This window comes from Lepisosteus oculatus, chromosome 17 (assembly GCF_040954835.1).
Source record: "Lepisosteus oculatus isolate fLepOcu1 chromosome 17, fLepOcu1.hap2, whole genome shotgun sequence".
Lineage (NCBI taxonomy): Eukaryota > Metazoa > Chordata > Actinopteri > Semionotiformes > Lepisosteidae > Lepisosteus > Lepisosteus oculatus.
In genome coordinates, this window is record NC_090712.1 from 11392363 (window position 1) to 11415445 (window position 23083).

General features: G+C 36.1%; 1 protein-coding gene across 3 annotated transcripts in view; it reads left to right on the forward strand.

Annotated features, from left to right (window-relative positions):
- Positions 1 to 14058, forward strand: part of smoc2 (SPARC related modular calcium binding 2) — a 35841-nt gene extending 21783 nt beyond the window's left edge. For 2 of the 3 annotated variants that reach the window (XM_015363198.2, XM_015363199.2), the window contains exons 10-13: positions 11573 to 11714; positions 12082 to 12329; positions 12908 to 12948; positions 13467 to 14058. In XM_015363198.2, coding sequence (XP_015218684.1) covers positions 11573 to 11714; positions 12082 to 12329; positions 12908 to 12948; positions 13467 to 13490 — 455 coding nt within the window. In that variant the 3' untranslated portion in view covers positions 13491 to 14058. The remainder of the gene's footprint in view (positions 1 to 11572; positions 11715 to 12081; positions 12330 to 12907; positions 12949 to 13466) is intronic. The other variant, XM_015363200.2, reaches the window with a different exon arrangement.
- The last annotated feature ends 9025 nt before the right edge of the window (positions 14059 to 23083 follow it).

Consider the following 23083-nt stretch of genomic DNA (forward strand, 5'->3'; position numbering starts at 1 on the left):
GAGATTTCTGTGGATCAGCTCGCCTTATAGAATTTTCCTTTTGTGAAATGATTACAGAAATGGCTGCTCCAGGACTGGAAATCTTTCCAATACTATGGAGTATCCGGCTATATGTATGCTTTGAAACAGGAGTCACAGGACAATTTTAAAAGTCACATTTTATTTAAGTTGACAGTGATCATTTGTTGTGTCTGCATTTAAAATACCCATTTCAGATACAGATGGTATAACAATTTAAAAAGCAGCTGTATTAAATAAATATTGTCCATGCATGATCTTCTTCACCTCAACCTTATTCCAATTAAGCTGGGGTAGGCATTCTAGCAAAATTATACAGCCCCAAAAAGGCAGATCAATGAGAAAGGAGTCTCACTCCTGCTCCTCACTTTATGGGCAATTTAATGTAGCTAATCAGCTTATTAGTAAACTGGAGCACTCTAAGAAATGTCCATACACAATAGTAATAAAAATAGTTGTTAATTATTCCTCTTTAGTTGGATTTATTTGAAGTTACAAAGAAAGAATCCTTTTACATCAGTGGATGTAAATATCCAATATTACCCCATCCCCATAATACACATGAATTGTGTCTCAATTTTTGTTGTGGACTGATGATCATAATGACACCATGACCAGGACAAATACACATTGTCGGCAGCAATTCTTCAGCTTAAAAATTCAGGACTTGTATGAATTGGGGTGGGGTGGGGATTGCAACCGTCACATGAGGCACGGGGAGTCCAAAGTCCTTAGCTTCTACCAAACACTGTCTGTCCCTAAAGTGCTGATGTCCAGTTTTTACGGTTTAACTGTTAGGGTTATTAACAACTTTTGACATGTTCTTTATGAATGTAGTTACAGAGGTATCTACAAGAATCTGTGCTTTATGTGGACAAGATATAGGATTAACTGTAGCATTCAAAAATAAATTCATATTTTCAGATACAATAAATCATTAAAATCATAAACTCTAAGTACAAAATCAAATTAAGAAGCAATATTACTCGGGGAATTAAATAAATCACACAATGTTATTTCAGTGGGGTATAATATATTTTTTCAGCTGTACGTCATTTTATGTATTTTAAAACCAAAATAATTTAAATTATATTAAGTATTGCTTCAAATCAAGAAACGACACATAAAATCACATTCCCTTTTACACATCTCCAATTGCAATGTGATGCCAGCTATTTCCATCTCTGGCTCAGGTTATTTTTGAAGAGGATCAATTGTTTCATCAGACAATTTAATTAATACAAAACCAGCTCATTATGAAATCGTGTTTCCTTGGTTTATTTGTAGTAGAATAAGAATGTAACTTTTGCTTACAAAAGCCAAAACAGCTCTTTTAGAATGTTCTTATTAAAATTATGCCTCATCAGCAGCAGTCACTCCAGTGAAGAAGATTATAGGAATATGCTTTGGCCAAGAATTCTGTGGCCAGGAGCATGAAACTGTTTTTTCTTTAGAACTAAAAAGCCTCTTGGGAAACAATTAGTCATTGATTAGAAAAAATATATATATCGTTATGATAATACATTTGTGGCTTTAATTCGATAAAACAAAAACATATTCATATACACTGCAGCCAACTGCAACAAGAAAAAGAAACTTCCACAAGGCGAGTCAGAATTCTTCTCCAAAATTGCTCTTTCACAAAGTTGGAGAGCAAGAAAGAAATGGTTTTGTGTTCAGGACAGCTTTGGAGGGTTTATACGCTTCCAGAAACCGTGGAGACAAATTCTTTCAGAGTTCAGAATTAAGAAAACCTTTGTGACATTTTTGTAGAGAAGTCTTGTGTTAAAGAGGAAGAGCAGGAGAAGACATGGTTTTCTGACTCTTTTTTCATAGTCAATAGAACCAAGATGAAGATTAAACTGATTTCTGAGCTCCTTTCTATTGTATTTTTATAATGTTTGTTTCTATAAATCTGTATTTTTGCAATTACCACTTACATAAGTTCATGACTGTAAGACTTTGGTCAGTGAGTTGATGAGTTATCCAGCTGTAATATACTGTGATCTATGATTCAATTCATTTTTAAAACATTTGCAGTGCAATATGGATTCAAAAATTGCAAGAGACAATAATGTATTTAAACTCCAATGAAACCTGTTATTAATTATAATTTGACAAGGATATTTAAAAAATGTACAAGCTACCAAGTGCTTCCATTTCATAAACTCTTAATTATAAAATGTTTTTAGCCTTCACAAAAAAATGTAAAACCAGTGAAGCCAGTTTTCTCAAATATTGGTATTTGGTTATTACACATTAATATGATATTTTTAAAAGTAAAAAGCATTTTTAAAGTAAAAATCAATATCCCTGTCAGTTTTTGAGTCGCTGCTAACGGCCATTAGCATGGGTAGTTTTAAGCAAAGCATATTTAACTGCGAACTTATTTCCAAGAAACACTGGAATCTATATTAGTTCTCCACGCTGAAAGACTTACTGCTAGATGTAAGTTTTCTTCGTACCCTTCTTCTTCGTATTGTCTGAATGTTAAAGATTTCATAGGGAGCCACAAAGAATAAACAGAGTCTTAGTGGCTCCATAACTCATATTTCTACTTGTACAAAGCATTTTTGCTATTGTACACTTATTTATCCTTAATTGTTCTAGTTCTGTCCTCTTAGGTGTTAGTGAGATTGGTGCCATTATCGCTTCCACTGTGAGGGAATAAACAGTCCCTGTCAGACTGAAGTGTATTTTTTCATTTGGTTTTTCAGCCAGAATTTTTTTAAGCAAACAGTAGATTAATATGCAGTGTGTGTGGATTTAGGCAGTGAAACAACAACCAAGTAAAATGCTGGAGTTGCAGACTATAATAGGTTTGTTTCTCTAAGCAGTTTTTTTTTCCAAATTGGACATGTTTAAAGACTTAGCTATGACACAAAGCTTTTCCTTGACATGCTCCTGAAAAATTACAGTCCTAGTGAGAAGTGAATAGTCAAATATGTGGCACAAGTGTAATATGTTTATTCAGTGTCCTTTTATGGCTTGTAAACATTTTAATAGACCTTTAGACATGCAGAGTGTTAATGAACAGAAGCTCTACTGTTCTCTCCTATATTTATGTAACTGTCTCCTTATTTAGTCTGACTGACACAGGTGGCTGCTGAAAACAGGTCCAAGCTGATGGTGTTGATTTATTAGGGGGGAAGCTGAATGAATACTGGTTTTAAATATTATTTAAAAACCCACACTGTTTAAAGAAAGAAATTGAGAAAAAGGTTTGAGTAATATTTTTCATTATAAGGAGCTTGTTTGTTGACCACTTTGCCAACATATTATTTTAACTACCATGTGTGAAAAAGTGCAATTAGCAGTTTAAGTACTTTTGATCTTGATGAATGCATAATGAGGGCTGTGCATTTTCACATTTTGTATAACATTACAAATCAGTCCTTAAACTCCACTGGTCCATATAGAAACTCAGATTCCACTAATCCAAACAATAATCATCTTGAAAAGATGGATGTGCATGTAAATACAAAATACACTGTGTTTCTTTGAGAGGCCAAAGAGAGCAATAAATACCTAGTGTGCCCTACATGGATTGATATATAATTGCTTATTTTGCACCACCTGCAATTTATCTTTTGTACCAAAAAGCAAAAGTAGATCAACACTTAACAAAAACATTTTAAAACATTAAAGATTCAAACTGACAATTGTAAGACATCATCTTACATAAGAAAAAGGAAAAGAAAGGCAGGAAAGTTAAGTTATTTGCTATCTGACAGAGGCATTTGTCTCTGCTAGTATTCCCCTGGAAAAACTAGACGGCGTAAATTCCTTAATAAACACGTAAGTCTCGGGAAGGGGGGGGGAACATTCCATCTGCAAGATGCCTGAGACAGGAATATATCCCCAAAACTGCTGGTGTGCACAAGCAGAAAATTCAAGAACCAACAAATGAACAACCATCTAAAAAACAACTTACAGTTAGTGGATACTGCTTTTCAGACAATATTAATAACTTGCCACTTGCTGAAGGCTTTGTAAAACACATAGCTGAATTTGGAACTGATAATGCCACTTATGTAATCAAGCAAAACAATGCTCTCCTTTGAGATTTGTTACCAAATTCTCTGCATTTGACCTACAATGGAAGTACTATTGGTTCTAGCCAGTAATATCCAGGCACTAATATCCTGGAAGCAGACAAACTAATCACAAACATAAAATAATTTTTCAGCATTTCCCCAGCAGAAAACACTTTCAAAAACTTCCTTGAAGAGAGCAATTATATTAAATGTATTCTAATCTTTATTTACAAGGACAAGCAAAAATGAAAAAAGGTTGATACCATTTTTTTCTGAAAGAGGTTTTTCCATATATGGACACATTTTAAAAGAGTAACGTCAATCCATGAAAGCAGGTTAGATTAAAAATTTGGGAATGTTTAAACAAAGTACAAAGAATGTGTGTTTTAGTCAAATATGAGTTAACTGGACTTAAGTCCATAAATTTAATTAAAAAAAACAAATATGTTTAGAACTAATAACAGATTGTATTTGTATTTTATTCTATATTAAGGAATCAACGCCATGTCAGAAATGGGACATCTGATATTGGATTTTTATGTAAAAAATGTCATAAAATCATTTTATCCTAAGAACTAAGGGTAAGAAGAAAAGTTCCAAGCAGGAGGAAGCTATTTGGGGCATCTAGAGTGAAGTTTATTCTTCATATAGAGCTGTTCTTTTGATAAATTATATGTTTGTACATGCTGATATTCAGCTATCGTGTCAATAGCTACTGTATCTACAAAACTATGAACTCATCTGCTTACTACAGATTTTTCTGAAGGCTAATTAGAATTATTAAAAGACACTGGTATGACTGTTAAATGATTACACTTTACTAGCTTGATCCAAGGCCACATTGACCTCTTGAGACTGCTGGACTTAATTACAGTTTAAAAGACAGGTTGTCTTTTTACACACATAAAGTGGTTGTTTTTTGTTAGAACGGTGAAAGCCAAGATGTCTGCGTTACCAGCACGTGACAGAAAGCCAATTGCCTTGGCCTAACAAAAATAAATACCTCTAAGAATGTGCTAGTTGAATTTTTACATAAAGATTTATTATATTCTCGAATCCAGACAAACGGAACTGGATTTCAGCAGGAGATGTAAGTAGGACTGACGTACTGTATTTGCAGTTGAAAAGGCAACATTTTATTTTGAAGGGATCCTGCCTGGGGTTCAGGGGGTTTTAGGTGCGGAGACAGTGGCCTCACTTGACAGCTGCACAAACACTGCTGGCTGGTTAATAAACGGCCAGGTGGCCACAGCTAGATGTAAGACATTGTGTCATGGATGTATAATCGGCCTGCTACCCTGGCGGGAAAGAGGTACTTGAACCTTACCAGTACATAATCCATGTTTTAGGATCTCTGTGCTGAGAGCAACTCGGTTTTCATTTGATAGGCTATGAGTTGCATTGCAGTCACATTTTAACATGTCTTTTGGGATACTAAAAAAATCAAACTTTGCTTTTTATTCCATGAAAGATCTCAATGAGTAGTGCATTAACTTGAACTAAGGACTTTATCTGCTGTGTAATAAAATCAACATCAAGACATGTTAAGAGGAGATTTATTAATTAGTTTCCACAGAGACCGATAGGCATAGGATACTACTTTAATGCATATTTTGCTGTGGTGCATTCGTTATATGAACTATTAACTTATTTTCTTACTAAAAGATCTTTTATTTTTACATAAAAACTGAATTAAGACATATTCTGAAGTTAGATTCGTTTTGATATTCAGAATTGCACATAGCAAATATTTGTAAAAGATGGACAAAAGCAGTTTCTTTCCTAGGTACCCTTCCATCATTACAAAATACTTCATACTTCAAATGGAGATGCATTAAAAGCAAGGCTTTTAAGATTGGTTTATATATTGAAATCTACTAATCACAGTCATTTGATTTTTTCACTCTATAATTATGATCTGAATTTTGCAATGAAAATGAAAAAAAGAAACTGCTTGTTTATATTCCAGTTCATTCACTGCAATCTTATTTTGCAGTATTTGCATATGAAGGGCTCTTTGAAATGAGGTGTATGGAAAGGGGCCATAGAAAACCCTTAGGAGTTTGTGCAGGCATTTGTTTAAAGAACTCAATCCCCCAGTGTTTACGAAATAACACTCACCACACATCATCTCACATTCCACAAAAGCCTCATGCCTCCCACTGCTCATTTTCAGTCTCCAGGACCATAAAAATATCTCCCACAAATATCTTTCTCTTCCAAACAGTACAAAAATCAAACCACAAGTTTCAGGTTGGCAGTGGTAGCCCTATTCTAATAGTGCACGGGATCGGATGTTAGCTTTTAAAAAGACAAAATGGCCTTGATTGTTTTATTAGCAGGTCTGCACTAGAGCCCAAACCTTTCATTGATTTACATTTCTGCATAAGAAGCTGCTGACAATGAGATAAATTCACTGCAGATGTGCAATCAATGACTCACAGACAAAATTAAAAGAACAATCTAACTGCTGAGTCCGTTACCAAACAAGTCCAATCTTATTTAAAATGAAGACATAAGAAATACATCTGGATTATTAAATCATCACTCTCCAGGCATGTGTGTATCATATCAGCATGTGTTCAAACAGGTTTGTTTATGCACATTGACACCACGTTCCTTCTGAGGGTTTACAGCAAAAGCCAAAGTACTTTGAGTGATCATGAAAAGACAGAAAAAAACAACCTTGAGGCACAGTCCTTTTTCTTGCCAATATCCTCTTTACCCTTGATTACATCCCAACAGAAGGAAAACCATAGTCTGTCTGAATTCATTGAAATATCGAACTGTAAGTGACATAAGTAAGATTTCTTCGCAGTTCCAGACCATTTTAATTGGTGACTATATTTAAGAAAATGGGAAAAACAAATCTGTATTAGACACACAGGTAAGTCAATAAGGAGTGATACTAAAAAAAAATATTTTCTATTTCATCTCCCAGATCCACTGCATTAGTAGGTGTGTCAAAGCAGAATATGAGTCCATTGACACACATGCAATCTCTTGCTTCTAGACAGACTTGCTTACTCTGCCTGCCTGAATTCTGAAGATTGTTATTGTTGTGGGTTTAATTTGTTGCTGTCATACACTTCTGACGTGACACCATTGGGGTCCTAACTCTCTCATGAGCTCCAGCAATAACATTTGAGAAGGATGAGGACCTCGTTCTTGGAGGCTCCACTGTGTCTCCACCAGTAAATGCAGTGCCAGTTTAAGCTCTGTGACCCAGACATTGAGGGTTTGAGCAGTTGCCATGTCACTGGCTGACTGTGTCTGGACTGAATGCTGCGGAGATAGGTTTGGGATTAGTCAGCCAGGGCTCTGCGCACTTTCCCGTCATACAATGGCTTCTGTCATTGCGGGTTTGTAGTGATGTCAGTGAGAGAGCTGCTCTTCCAATTAGGTTTCCCTCTTCTGTCAGGCCCAGTGCAGCATGTCACTTACTGAATGGCTGTGCAAATGCATGTGACGCAGGAGCACATCCATGTTTCTCATTCTCTTCCAAGCACATACACAGGGGCCAGTACCAGATAGTCAGGGTTTCAACATAATGGCTAATTTCAAACTGAGTGGTATGTAATAAAAATAATTTACAAAAAGAAAAGAACATTGAAAATTCTTTATTTTGTATTTTCTTATGGTATCCTTCAGAACCCCAAAGACCAATTGCATTGTTGAAGGATTATGCATGTGAGTTTGAAACAGTTCATGGTTTCTCTTTAAGGGATTATACTATTCTTATTTAACTTCCCTTATGTGTATTTTGTGTTGTGTGTGATGTGTACTGTACATTCTTTAACCTTATAATATCCTTATAAGAACTAGAACATTTACACAAATTACCTTTATGAATCTGTTCAATACAGATTTAAAATTTAATTTAAACTAGATATTAAAGAACAAAGATTAAAACCAGTTTACAGGTTTTGGTCCGGCATTCCAGCCATCATCGTGTGCAAGAAACTCTGAAATGCACAAAAAGACATGAAAAGTTACAGTATTAGAAAAGCAAAAACAAATAACAGATGACTCTGTCCATGTTCTTCTAATCTGTGTAAATTCTTCAGAAGACATTACAGGGTTCTTGTGGATGTATTCCACCCTCCTCATTAATTAAAGGAAACCCAGTGTGTTTCTGTTAGAATAAACCCTTTGTTCTTTCTTTCATGATAGGAGTGCGTTAATAGCAATACGGTAACAATGTTCATATCTAGATGATTGTAGCATATCAGACACAATCAAATGTGTTCAGTGACCACAGTGTAGGCTGCTTTGTGTTCTTTTAACTTTTGATGAGAAGTACAACCAGCCTAACCAATATAAACAGAATGGTCACACATTGTAGTGATTTTGTAAACCACATTTTGGTTGTGTTCCATTGGAATGTCATGTTTAGAGAGGCACAATATTTCTTTCAAATACTGACGTTAGTCTTGACATCACAGTACAGCTCATATTTGCAAATTAGTCTTTTTACGTGTTCAGAGATACCTGGGACACAAGGAATTGTGATTATTAGCTTCATTAGTGGATTCATTGTTGGGCTTTTTAGTTATTTGTATCGCAACCTTTTATGATCTACAAAGATAATCACAACCGGCCAGTTGTGTGGTAAAGTATTCAATGTCAATGTTTAACATCTGCACAAATTTGCTGCAAATGTCCTTTTTTCACAAGCTAGCCAGACTCCATTTCATAAATAAAGGGCATTAATACAGTACAACTGTGAACATACATTATCTTAATGTTTGATTTTGGACTTGAGGAAGACAATTAATATTCTGGGGGTTTGTTGGAACGTAAAGGTAAACAGGTGAACCTTGCATATAAGGAGCTTGTACTCCTTGGTTGAAAACACTTCCCAAACCTTTACATACAGTTTTTGAGTTCTGTTTATCCTTATCATTCCTTAATGTCATCAAAATAAGTTGAAAGCACATAACATTCTGCTACATTGCGGGAATAGTGATTAGGGCACAGGACTGCTCCATATAAATTGTTCAAAATAACCTCTCTTCCTTATGTCATTGTAGATGACAATTTGTTCTCAGTTTACAAATCTAGTTAAAGGATTTTCACTATTTAACAGCAGCATTACAACCTTGTACCTTGTACTGTAGGAGGTGTTGTCCTTCTGATGAAATGTGAAACCGAGGTCTAATGTGTACTTGGTCTTTAATGGTCCCAGGGCATTTTTTTTTTAAAGTGAAAGGGGTGTTAACTCCAGCGTCTTAGATAAATTCCATTCTGGGCTTGTATAATCTGGCCTTCATAAAGTTCTCCCTTAATTCAATTTGTGCAGCAATTTCACAGCTCCCCACCAAACCATATTATACAGGCACAAAACATCTCTCATGTACAGTAAGTGCTGCACTTAAGTAGTTCTTTCTTGTATGGAGAGAGTTTTGGGATACTTTAGGATGAAAAGCATTATATAAATGTAAGTACTTATTATTAATTTTATTATTGTTGTAATAACATATTAAGAGACAATTTTGGATTAAGAGAGAATTTGAGTGATTTATATACTGATGTCATGCTATCCCATAGAGCCTTTAGAATGTGCTTTGTGTTATACTGTACATAAAGCACAGACGAATCTGCCAATTTCTAGTGATATTGCTTCTGCCAGCTCAGAAGATTCCTTTGGTTTTGTTTCTGCACTGTAATGTCACTCATCTCAAAGATCAGGTGGCAGAGCTTGAATTAGGCTATAATGAATTATTCACTGCAAGTTATCCTTATATCTGCCTGTAGAGACTAAATGTAATGAAGGAATTATAGTTCTCAACCAAAAGGAGTTGATACAGTTTCCTATTCTGTTACTTTGTATAGCTTTGACAGCTAATATACTTTGTCTTAGAATGGCTGATGCTGAAAGCTCAGACTATTACACAGCAGGTTTTGCAATGCTTGAGGTGGTGTTTATTTTGGAAGGACTTTTATGCACAACTACAGATCTCAGGAGCTAAAAAAGACTGTTCTTGGCCAATACAGGGATGGGAAATCTCTAAGAAAAAGCATTTTTCTGCTGCGTTGGTATACAAATTGGTGGATTTCCATCCATCTGGTCCAGATTTCCACACCAATGCTCGATTACAATGACCGGGGACACTATGCTGTCCCATCCCATGATCCCTCTACTTGCGTGTTAAAAATGCTATTACACTAATGGTAAGAGTAGGAGTGTTAATGCTGGTGTCCTGGCTACTACTTTGGAGTATTCTACTCTGGATTTGCACAATCTGGGCTATCTAAATTTCACTGTAGTTCAATCAGAGAAGCAATTTCTCTGTTCACTACCTGATCTGATGTGCAGTGAGACTGTTGAAGTACATGAAGGCTGCTGCACATCATCCAGGTGGCTTCTACACTTCAGCAGTGGATAAAGTGGGTCCCCTCCTCTATGTAGGATGTATTCCTGTATATATAGTACTTTGTAGGCAGTCAACACCTGTTTATGCGATTCAAAACTAAACAGGCACTTATCCTAGAAAGTGCAGAAATTGCTCCTGGAGGGCTTTGTTCTAAATGATTGGAAAGACTCCTTCCCTTGCAAACAGGCGCAAATCTACAGGAGCCTATCTCTTGTTTGCATTTTGTCTAACATTCCAAAATACAGTGTGCTCATTACGAAAAAGATATTTTAGACGTACTACTAAAAATTACTATAATTTAAAAATGATTTTACTTAGATTTCTTTAAATGGGAATCCCACAGTCTTGTCAAGTCAAACGACAGTTTGTGGCTTATTTATCGAGAGGAAATGAGTCTTCTTATTGTTCACATAACATGATGATTGTTTAGTGCTACTGAACATGTCACCAACATCCACTGCACATCATAAGTGAGTTTTCCAATCTGAAGGTTTAGACGTTCAGATGTGTGCTGATTGTGTTTGTTTTGGGGGCATCGTAAATTGCATTCTGTGTTTTATGTTGAAAGCACAGCTCTTGCTCTGTCGGGAGTGCTGCTCTGCATGGCAGGGCCTATTAAGTGATCATTTCCCAGACAGACCTGTCAGGCTCTTCTTCCCTTCCTCCCTTAGCCCTGGAGGCCGGTTGTAAAGTGTAATAGGATAATGGAGCTTAGTGATTGACAAATGCCCTCCTCCCTCCAAAGGCTGAGGAGCTCTTATTTATTACAGGAATAAAAAGGCTGTAGAGAGCAATGGGCTTTATGAAAGCTACCTTCTTATATAGTAAAGTACTTTTTACAGGTTTTCATCCGTAAATGTTCACTGCACGCTAAACTGTCTGCCTGGCTGTTATCTGCAGAAGATGGAGAAGCATCTGTATTTACTGAGTATCAGTTGTGGGAAATTAAAACTACAGGCCTGCTGCTCATTTTGCAGTCCCTGGAAACTGTGTTTGATGTATTAACATGAAAGGATTATTCTATTTTCTCCTTCTGTGCAATTGTGCTGATTAATCACATTTCCTTGACAAACCAAAGTCGTGAAGAAAAAAAAAATCAAAGTGTTTTGCAACACCTTATTTTATCTGTTTCCCATTCAGGATGCCCTGGGGCCAAGAAGACTGAGTTTCTAACCAGCGTCCTGGATGCTCTGTCTACAGATATGGTGCACGCAGTGACTGACCCCTCCTCTGCTGCCAGGTGGGCTTCCCTGTCCCCGCAGGGGGAAGTACAAGACAGGAGGTCAGCAGTGTTCTCAAAGAGTGTCATAAAGAGACAGTGAAAGTCAAGGGACTAGAATCATAGGATTCTGTACTTTTATCTGTGTTACACAAGCCTAAACCATTACTTGTGCTTTGCCTTGAGAATGACTCAAGAAATAAATGTAATATTTGAGTAAAACTCCCACAAAAGGTGCAATTATGTCTTTGAGATTGGAGGGACCTGTTATTGACTGGGCAATTGCATATCAGTACTCTTTAAAATGTGATACTAACGCAATGAAGTAGGTTCATTGTATAACTAATGAAGACGTTTCTCCTCTCAGTAAGTTTATAATAAAGTTCCAACTCTGACCTGACACCACTGCTCTTTGCTGCCCTTTGCTCAGGATGTGCGAGCCAGACCCCAACCATACTCTGGAGGAGAGGGTGGTCCACTGGTACTTCAGCCAGCTGGACAAGAACTCCAGCGGAGATATTGGCAAGAAGGAGATCAAACCCTTCAAAAGATTTCTGCGCAAGAAATCCAAACCCAAGAAATGTGTGAAGAAATTTGTGGAATACTGTGACGTAAGCAACGATAAGGCTCTCTCCTTGCAGGAGCTCATGGGCTGCCTGGGAGTAACCAAAGAGGAAGGTGAGTGAAGCTGTCCTAAAACTATAATACTAAATACACACTTTCCTTCCTGTTGTTCTGGTCTGGCACGTGGCCATTGCTACAATTGTCCCCAGATAAGCCTAGAGAAGTGACAATGTTATGTGTTTGTCAAGTTCTGCTAGTATACAGTTTTAGACATCTTTTGACAGATATAAATAGACAGAATGGAACATTTTCATAATGTCAAGGACATTTTTTCTATGATCAGGTAAAAATGCAAAAATATGTTTTTCAGAACGTATAGCTACATGACTTATACAAATGATCGATGTCATAAAATGCAGATTTTCTTGCAAACTGTTTTTAACATCCAGTTTTTTTAGTAAATCCAAATATTATTCAGTGATATTGGCAAGAACTCTTTGGCAATTTTATGCAGCAGTTTTAAACAAATCTTTATTTTTTTGTTCAACTTTACACTTACTGAACAGCTGTTGACATTATTTGTGTTTAATAATATGTGTTTAATAACTTTATGTGTTTAATAACTGACATTCAATTTTGACTACCTGGTCAAGACTGGAAATATTTGGTTAACCTTTTCCCCCCTCACTTAGGGCCCAGAAGTCCTGTTGATGGCGCTTCCTCTACCAGACAGGTGGGTGACATTCCAACATTGAAGGGAGGCTGGGAGTGACATGGGGTTTATTTCACACCACCAGTTTAGGTTTCACTTGAGGGGGTTGTGAAAAGTGGTATCCACATTTCAGATCAGCACAGAACTGTATTGAAGGTTCACTGGCGTGATGCTAGAGGGTACAGTTGTCTGAATGTGAAATCCAGATGCCCTAAACATTTGCTCAATATATTGTACAAAATGTGTTCTTATGCATCTGCTTCGTCTTTTATACTTTTTCCTGGATATAATCAAAACTTTGACTCTTAAATTACAAACCTAGTACTTGGAAGGTTTGCTTCAGTTAGAGGGCAAAAAAACTGAAAACTGGCCTTGTCACTTATAATTGCAGGTGGGTCATTTTTTTCATTCAGTCTAGACCTTTGTGCAAAGCTTTGCATTCCTTTAGAAGAAAAAAACGCCAATTTCTAATGTTCAATTTAAAAACTTTGTAAATGCCTTTGTAACCATTTTGATTTCCTTCTTTTTCTTCTTTCCAGCAAGCCTCCAAGAAACAAGGCTGAAAATATGAACTTCTTGCAGCAACACTTTTTTAATTCTCTCGGAGATTGTTTCCTCACCAAATGGCAATGAAAACCATAGTATTTGCACTTTGTACTTTAAAATGTAAATTCACTTTTTAGAAGCAAGGTATTTAAGCAGACTTTTGAATCTGTGAAAGACGTAAGTAGTTTTCATGTCTTTTGTTAAAAAATTAACACATACAATGTATGTGTCTTTTGTGTCTTAAAGGTATGGCTTCTAAGTTGTAAAAGATTTCTTGTATATGTGTTTCATTTTGTTTTATAGTTTATTTTTAGTTGCATTTTCCTAGAAACAAGAATAGACTTTGGGTTAAATTGCTGAAGCTATAGCATAGAGATACTGTATTAATTTCCCATCTGATTTAGCACTCATTTCAGAGCAACAGTACAGTAGTTTTAAAAGTGTGTATTAAACATGACTTGATGCAAAGTAAATGTTATTATTAAAATGGATTAATAGAATTAAAAAACCTTTTTACACCTTTTTCAAAAATATTTTGTCAATAAATAACAAAAAGGTAAACTAATAAACATGTTTATCACAAGACATTTAAATGGCTCCTTGACCTTTTTTAAACATGTTCATATTTTAGTTGTATTCTACAGTATGTTGCTCTTTTTATGGTGCTTCTTTCTGGTTTAACACAACTCAACTTCCTTTTTAGCATAGTGTACTGTAAAAACATTTACAATTATTCCTGTTGAATGAAATTAATTTTGCTTTCTACTCCAATGATCCATTTCTGTTTTGTCATATGTTATTAAGTATTAAGTCATATTCAGACTGAGATAGCATCTGTTGTCATTACTATCAAAATTAATGCTGCCAAGCCCCAACATAAATGTTGGAGCAGTTACACACAATTTTGCAAATTGGATTGATGACTATTATTGACAAAAGAAAAACACCCTGCATTTTAAGGGTATTTGGACACTGATCCTGCCTGTGGCACCCTACTTTCAGACAGGGGGATTTCCATTACAGGTTTAAATAACATCTGTTGTTCCTGCTAGAAGTGCCTTCAGAACAAAGAGTGAGGAGGTGAAAGCAGATGTACACTCCACCAGAAGGGAAGACACTGGTTCTTATCTTGGCAAAGGGAGTAACTTAAATCTTTTCTCATAATCATACAACTTTAACATATAAAATGCATATGTCTGGAGTGGTAAGTACTATGATAGGACTACGATTTTCCAGATTATTTCCTGTGCAGTTCTGCTATCTGTATTATGATTTTTGTATCATAGCCTTTATTTTGCTTAGTTGATGTAGAACACTCTGCAGTTCTGTGGTCTGGATGCCTCTTATTATACAATTTTAAAAATATGGGAAACATAAATGCCTAAGAAAATATACACATGCAAAACATCTCTGAAAAAGGAATCTATTTTTTAAGAAAATTCCTCACAAAAAGAATGGCTTTAAGTAGTTTCTTCAATATAGCTTTAAGACTGAAGCTCTGCCCTGCTCTATAAATTATTTTTAATGATTTTTCCACACAACAGAAAACGTGGTTATGACTTATGGGTAAAGAAATGTTTAGGCTCTGTGTAGGTGGAAACAGTGAATATTATGGTTACACAAATATTAATTATATAATATTTTGATGTCATCAAACAACTACTATCAACTTCCAAGTGATTAGCCTGTTATTAAAAAAAACTACCTATCAGTAATATTATAGATCTAAAGAAGAAAAGAAATGGAATTTATGAAAACCCAATTAGCACTTAATAACTTTTAATGTAATAGATATAGATTGTGTTTGGAACTTAATCAAAACCATAATCTTATCAGATCGGCAGTAGTGTAAAAAAAAACAGTGTCACTATAGAAAGATTTGCCAGTTGATTTCTAAGCAAAAATCACTAAGGCAGCAGAAGGGTTTGGTTATAATTATAATACATCTCATGTGTGCATTGCTTTATGTAGCCGCAAAAAGGTCATTATGTCTTATTCCACACATGAACAGAGCAGCTGTGGTAGTTTTAAAAAAAGAATATTTAGAATTATTAGAACACTATTATGTCATTTCTCCAATTACCTTGATGATGTTTTAAGTTGCTTCATCTATTTTTACTTGTGGTAATCATTACAGGATGGAGGAAACTTAACTGCTGAAGTGGATTATACTTGAATGAAATCATTTGCCAAGAATTCCCTTTTCAATTATATTTTATTAGAACAAGCCACATTATACTAAAACACATTGCACAGACCATCTGATTATTGGAAGAAATCATGTGAGCCATCACTAGAGCTTTTGACTAAAAATAAAAGCTCAGAGTGCATTTTAGTCTTGATGTTTTTGTTATTTATGAGCATCAGTTATGATTTAGCACGAAGTTGGTAAGCCGCTCATGAAGAGCCCATATAACACATCTTAGTCATTGGGTTGTCTTATTAATACAACACTTCTATGGATTCTTTTGAAGAACAATCTGCAGCACTGATTTTTATACAGTGGTACTTTTACTTAAACTGTTTAAGCTTTTACTGGTATGTAAACACCTTTCCACTGGTATATAGCAGCAGACAATCAATCAATTGCAGGCTCTCCTTTACCACTCCATACTTGTTCTGTTTTACACATCCATATTTCTTTTCTGATAAGGTTTGTAATACAGTATTAATGATATTACTGCTCATTTGGGCACACTGCTCTCCCTGTCTTGAAAAAGTGGTACTTAAGCTAAAAAGGCTGAAAAACATTACTCATAAAATTATCATCCATAGCCAAGAGTCACAGACCTCAGCTGATTTCTTTCATTGTCAGTCTATGTACAAAAAGGAAACTCCCATCCGGCTCATGTAACATGACATAGTACCAGCCTAGTGCTGTAAAATTATTGAATGTACATGTACAGAAGAATTGTTAAGACCTGTCATCATGCATTTTGCAGAGGGATGTCCTTCTTCACCAGCTCCCTTTAACTTTTTTTTTTAGGAAAGAACTTAGCTAAAGGGTTTCATACTTATTCAAATAGGAGATAGAGCACAGTCATCCACATATGGAGACTTAGTAACTGTAGATTCGGAACTAATGCAAAAACAAACTTTTTATGCTGCGTGGTTAATGCTTGGAACAGTGTACTGGAGCCATGCGGTTATATCCAACATGCTGGGATTCTTCAAAAATCAGTTAGATGTTGTCTTTGGATTATAAAAGACAGGTCTGATGGGCCAAAGAGTTCCTGCTCTGCACTCCTGCTTAGTTTGTTATTTGTGTCTTCTGGTCCTGGTTGGCTGCCGCTTAGCTGAAAGTAACTGGGTTCAGATTTTCTCTCCCTTAATCAAATTTTACTGAAGTCCTGTTTATCCTTCGTTAAGTGCCTTACAGCAAAGCAGTATCCTTGTTGTTTGGTGGTAACCAGAATTGACCTTGAATTCTCTGTAATGAATGGTTTTAGCGTTACATTTCCTAATATACCGTACATACCACACATTTGACTACACATTTACTGCCTCACACTGAAGCCAGTTCACTCATTGTTTGTTGTTGTCCAATGCCACGCCAGTGATTGTTTATGCACATTTATTTCATTAACTCATGCCATATTTTCTATTCTTTTTGTATTTTTCATTTTGTACCCGATCAATTTGGAATCACCAATGATTTTATTAATGGCCAGACTCACAGCAACAATGCTGCGTAGGCAGAAGAAGGATGGGCAGTGGAGATCCTCTGATGTTCCCCCCCATTGAACTGTTCACCTTGTGATTATACTGAAACCTCCAGTAGACAAATACAGGAGAAGTGCTTTCCTCTCCAGTGTCATTTCAAAACTGCACATATCCTGGAGGCCATAAAGTTCATTGTTTTGCTGAAAGAGCTCTGTCTGTCTAATACCTACCCTACACTTGGTGCTTGGTGGAGCTCTATCAATTTGTGTGCTGTCTTGATAATCTATAAGAAAAGAAACACAATGTTTCGACTGTGAAGCCTTCTTCACGCGTCACCTGAAGACGTAGCTACCTACTTGAACTAATATGTCATATATTCTTACTATAAACATCATCTATGCTTGTGTTGAATAAATCTTTTGTGACCAAAAGTTGCACTATAAACTAAGTAAGATCTGCTACCCAAATTAAATCTAACCTTTTAACAAAATCTTGACATAGAGCACAAATAACCTAACCTCTTTCTTTTTTAGTGATCATACTTGACTATGTTTCCAAAATCATGAAGCAGCATTTCACTAACTATAGCAGACATAAATTACATTCTTAAAGAACGAATTCATTCTCCTTCTGGAACATATTTTCATAATTTATTTCTAGGTTTTGCATCCAAGTCAACTTATGTCATTGGAATTGTATCCATTCTGGCTAATGCCTGTTGGTGCTGAGAACAGTACTTGTGATTTTCAGCAGGACACAGAAGCTGTGTTATTCTAGGTATTTACAAAGAAAAACATTAATATGAAAGCTAAAACTCTTGGCAGACTCTAGCTCTCATGTCAGCCTTATAAATTAAATGTAATAAATTTCCATTGAACACTTTATAATTTTAGTTGATGCTTACCGTTTCATCTTTTCATACCTTGAGAGAATTTTAAACAATGTTGGTGGCAGTGCTTTGTGATGGGATTAGGTGCATCTTATTAACTTTAAATTACTGTTGTAATTACGCTGTTCTGTGAGAATTACCTGCTTGATATGTACAAGGGAGGGAAATAACATAAGCTTCTGTAATGATATATTGTATAATATCTAGATATTGGAAATAGTCATATACAGTATATATTTTACTTTCTTTCATAGGTATTAAGGCTTGAATATTGATGCCAAAAGAGAAGCATTAAAATGTCTGAATCCTGAGACAGCTTACTTCCTGACACAAACAGCACGTAAAAGCTATCCTTTCCAAGCCTGGAAAACTGCTTAGGGACACATAAATAACAATAAAAAAATCAGCAAGGCCTGAGATCCCTTAATTGCATATCACAAAACACTAACACACGAGTGGATGAATTTTTAGATTTGTCCTCAACCGGTTCAAAAAGACCATTCAGCCCAGTGGAGAGATATGTTAAGATATACAGTATCGAAGACAATCAGCACCGGAGCATGTCAGTCATAATTGAATATTTTTAACAACTTGACAAATGATTGGTGCTGTTGTTTATATTCCTTCCAGCTAAGTGGGTGTAAGCCAAAACCATCTGGACAGCCATCAGAATTCCCTCAAGTTCATAAAAAAGTATGCTGTCTGAATATGATGGAAAAAAATCTCATTTCCAAAAGAATGAATGGCAAAAAAATGACAAATCTCTCATCAACTTTAAAAAGAAGATTTGCCTATTTTCCTTGAGGCATGGATTGATTAAATCATAACCATTTTAGATTGTTTAGATTGTTTCTCTTCCTGTGCCGTATTTATTTGTCCTCTTACCCATTTAATTATGCTGTATAACAATTATGTTTTACTAGAGAATTGTCACCACATTATTATATAGCTTTAGCTTCTGCTAAGTGTCGGTAGGTAGTTCCGTATTTGAGCCACAGTGTCCAGAGATCATCCTGGTTTAAGTAAACAAGAGCACATGACTCTCCCCCTGGAAGGGAAGTCAATCCCTTATAGAGCCTATCCCCAGCAAACGCAGGTCCCTATTCATAGAGCTGGGTGGACTGCAGCAGTTGAGGTCAAGTACATTGCTGAAGATACAACAGCAATGTGTAAAGCAGGGACTTGAACCCACAACCCACAAGTCAGACATTTATCCACTATGCTATGCTGCCCCCTTCTGCTTTGTGAGCAGGGTTGTGAATATTGATAAAATTGCATTACAGTAGCCTCCAGATATAGTACATTCATACCTCTGATAAAATAGGAAAAAAATATCTGAAAACAGAATACATTGCAGATTGGATACTGGATATTGCTTAAAATAATGTTCATATGTTTTTGTAACTGTATCAGCATTGCACTGAGAAAAGTCAAATTAATGCAGATGGCTTAATTACCTGTTAAGCGCTTTGAGTGGAGTGTCCAGAAAAGCGCTATGTAAGTGTAAGCAATAATAATAATAATAATAATAATCATCATCATGAATAAGTAATTGAATTCCAAAAAACAAGGGAGTCACATTTATTCACATCTCTAAGCGCTCTTAGAAATACAATTCAACAATGTCAGTTTTACAATTACTTTCTGCTCCTTGTAAGTGCAATTGTAGTCTCCAGAACTATACAGAGCCCTCCAAAGGTTTCCTATTAACTTGTGGTATTGCAGGAGGCAATACACAAAAAACATCCAGTGTTACCATGCATCATCATGGTTAATGTCAGAGACAAAGACAGCAAGCAAAAGGTCATTGAGCTACACAAGGAATGGCTACAAAATGATCCACAAAAGCACTACTTTCAACTGTAGTGTCCATTTGAAATGTAAAGCAAATGATATAGTGGCCACCCTGTTCAGAATAGGATGCAAGTGCATATTGCCACCACAGGCTGTAACTAATGTGGTTTGGAAGGCAAACATAAATGCGAAGGTAACTGTTGATTTCAATACACACCTGCATCTTCAGGCAAAAAAGTGTTGAAATCTACCATCTGCAGTCACCTGCATGAATCTGGTATTCATATCTGGGTTGCAATGAAGAAACTTGTTCTGAGGGCCAATTACTGAAGGAGACAACTCAAAGCTACCAAACGGAACTTTGACAACCAAAACAATATCTTATGTTCATCAGCAGGTATAAAAAATGAAGCTCACGTTGATAGAAATATCATGCCCAATGTGAAATGCTGTGTGGGGTTGGGTTATTATGTACAGTATATATGGATCCTGGAGCCCTTATTAAGATAGGAGGAATTTTGCCCAAAAGCCTGGTTCCCCCTACCAAGAAGCTCACACAGGACTGGAAATGGACATTCCAGGCAATGATTTAAAGGACACATCCAAGATGACAAAAAATGGTTCATTGCACACAGAATAAATGTTTTTGATTGTCTATCTCAATCTCAAGCCCTCTATCCAGTTTAATTCAAGAATGGTTCAAATTCAAGAATACACTTGACAAATGGGTTTGAAAGACCTAAAGAAATTCTGCCTGAAGGAATGACAAAAATCCCCCCCCCCCAAAAAAAATGAAAGAACCCTACAGCATACTACAAGAGTTGTCTTGTCAGTGTAATCCATGCCAGAGGAAGATTTACAAAATACTAACTACAGAGGCGGAAATAATTCAACCTTGCATTTTGAATTCAATTGTTTATGATAAATAAGAGTTTTCTCTTACATGTAATAAATATTACAATATACGATTGTAACACTGATGCGAACAAAACTTGGGGGCTCTCTATGTAATGTTTGTTTATTATGTACTTGTTCCTAGTGTGTCCACATAAACAGCTCACGCATAAAAGATTGCGTATATACAGAGATGTCAAAGTTAGAAACTGATCTAAATGGGTAATAGAGATAATTAAACCTAAGTCTTCGTTCCTTAAAAAAATCAGTACCACCAGATACAGTACTCCATGTATGTGCTAGTACAAATTAGGAGCAGGTGTGTGATACGTCCTGTTATTTTATTTTTTTTTCCCTGAGAACAAACAATATTGTCTTTCATTCTTGAATTTCTTCAAGGATTATGCCTACAGGGGAGGGAGATCCTTTCATCCCATTCACACAATAAACCTTTCGCTGGTTATCATTTGTGAAGCTGTGATGGTGGAAACATTTCCTTCAAGTCTCTCTGCACTTCAGTGGCTGGCAAGTCTAAGCCTTAGGGATTAGTGAATCAGTTATCTGCAGGAATGTGCTGTGGGACATTTTGCTGACAAACTCCTACCAACAGCTGGCCTTTCAGGCAGGTGCACAGGAGTTCCAGAAAAAAAAAAAGTCATCAATGCTGAGCAAAATAGTTAAAATTGTTATAAACCTTCTTGTCTGCTGAAGAGCTTACAGACAGGAAACATGGTGAGATGTAATATTTAGAATTTCACTTTTTTCATATTTGATGTAATAATCTAAAAAATAGGTTATAAGCACATTTCTTTTAAAAAGTGAAAATAAATGGAGGTATGCTGTCAATCTAGACTGTGTTGACAGCCAAGACAAGAAGATCATTACTGGCAGATGGCTGCTCTCGATACATATGGAATTCATTTACTTAAACATTGTTAAAAATGCAGAAGTCATTTCTTTGGAGTTGGAGCAGCTGTGATCTATTTTGTCCAAAGGGTACAAGCACCGCATAATGCTTATGTGCTTTTTGCATGTTATGATCCTTGCAACAGAATAACTAGAAGGTGCCTACTTTGTTTCTGTTCCTTTCCTCATCATTTACATCAGTTACCCTGTAGGATAGATGCCTTGTCATACTCTTAAGTGTCCCATTAAACTGGCTTAATAATATATACATGAAATAGTGATGATCAAATTGTCAACTCTTATCAACTTATCACTGCAACAAATTCATGAACTTATTATCAGGAAAATGAGAATCTTTTCCCTAACAGGTGCATCTTCTTGAACAGGGATGACATTGGTACAGCCATTATGCTGATTAATATCAACAGGGCTGAACAGTACAGTCTACTGGGAAACTCCTAGGCTGATGGAGTGTGTGACCACTGTTGGAAACACTGCATGCTGTACATTTGCGACGCATGTTTTTCAGTATGTTGCAGATTCTTTTCTGTGCCGTTCTTTACCATTCCTGTTGTGCAGCCTGGAGAAGTATGTGCCCGTTCAGCAGTCTTTTTGCCCAAGGTGCCACATGCTGCCTCTGCTCATCCCTCAGATGTTTAATGGAGCTCAAGACAGCTAATAGGAAGAGTAGGGCATCCACAATATACATATCACATTCTCACTTTGAAAGAAAGCCACTGTTACAGCAGCATGAAGATGGGTGTTGTCCTGATGCAATGTTGTAGTCACTATGATCCCACAGGAGAGCAACACATTAGGTTCCAGGAATCGATCAATGTAGTACTATCCAGACAGGTTGCCATCACGCTGTAGTTCTCAACACTACTAAACCCAGATTGTCATATTTAGACCTCCCCATCTATCTTGGCAAGATGTCATGACTCATGGTCTCCCAGATCATGGCATATTGTTGACAGATTGTGTTTAGCTGTAACATTTTGCCAGATCAGAAATTGCTGGCTGTGAACACCTTAGGCAGTGAGGAACAGTGCACAGACTTATTCAGGTTTCCAACATATGAATGGCATGAAGGAGTTGTTCACTTGAATAGCAGGACATTTTACTTCCTCTGTTTTTCTTTCTTGATTTTCAGCAGGTTTGACATTCAACAGGTTAAATCACCATATATTCCGCACCCCGTCACAAATGACATCACTCATCACTAATTCTCACTAATGAGATGATGTAGTGCTCATGCAAGTCAATGTTATTTGAGTACATAATTTTTGTAAAAACACTACACAGAGTGACAAATTTATTCTTATGTTCACCATTTACATATACAGTCTGTACTTTGTACTTTGTGTATATAGCATTGCATATATTTGTTTCTATATCAGCTATAAATTAATGATAGTAAAGTTTAGGAGATATTCTGCATTAGTTCTGTATAAATATGGCTTG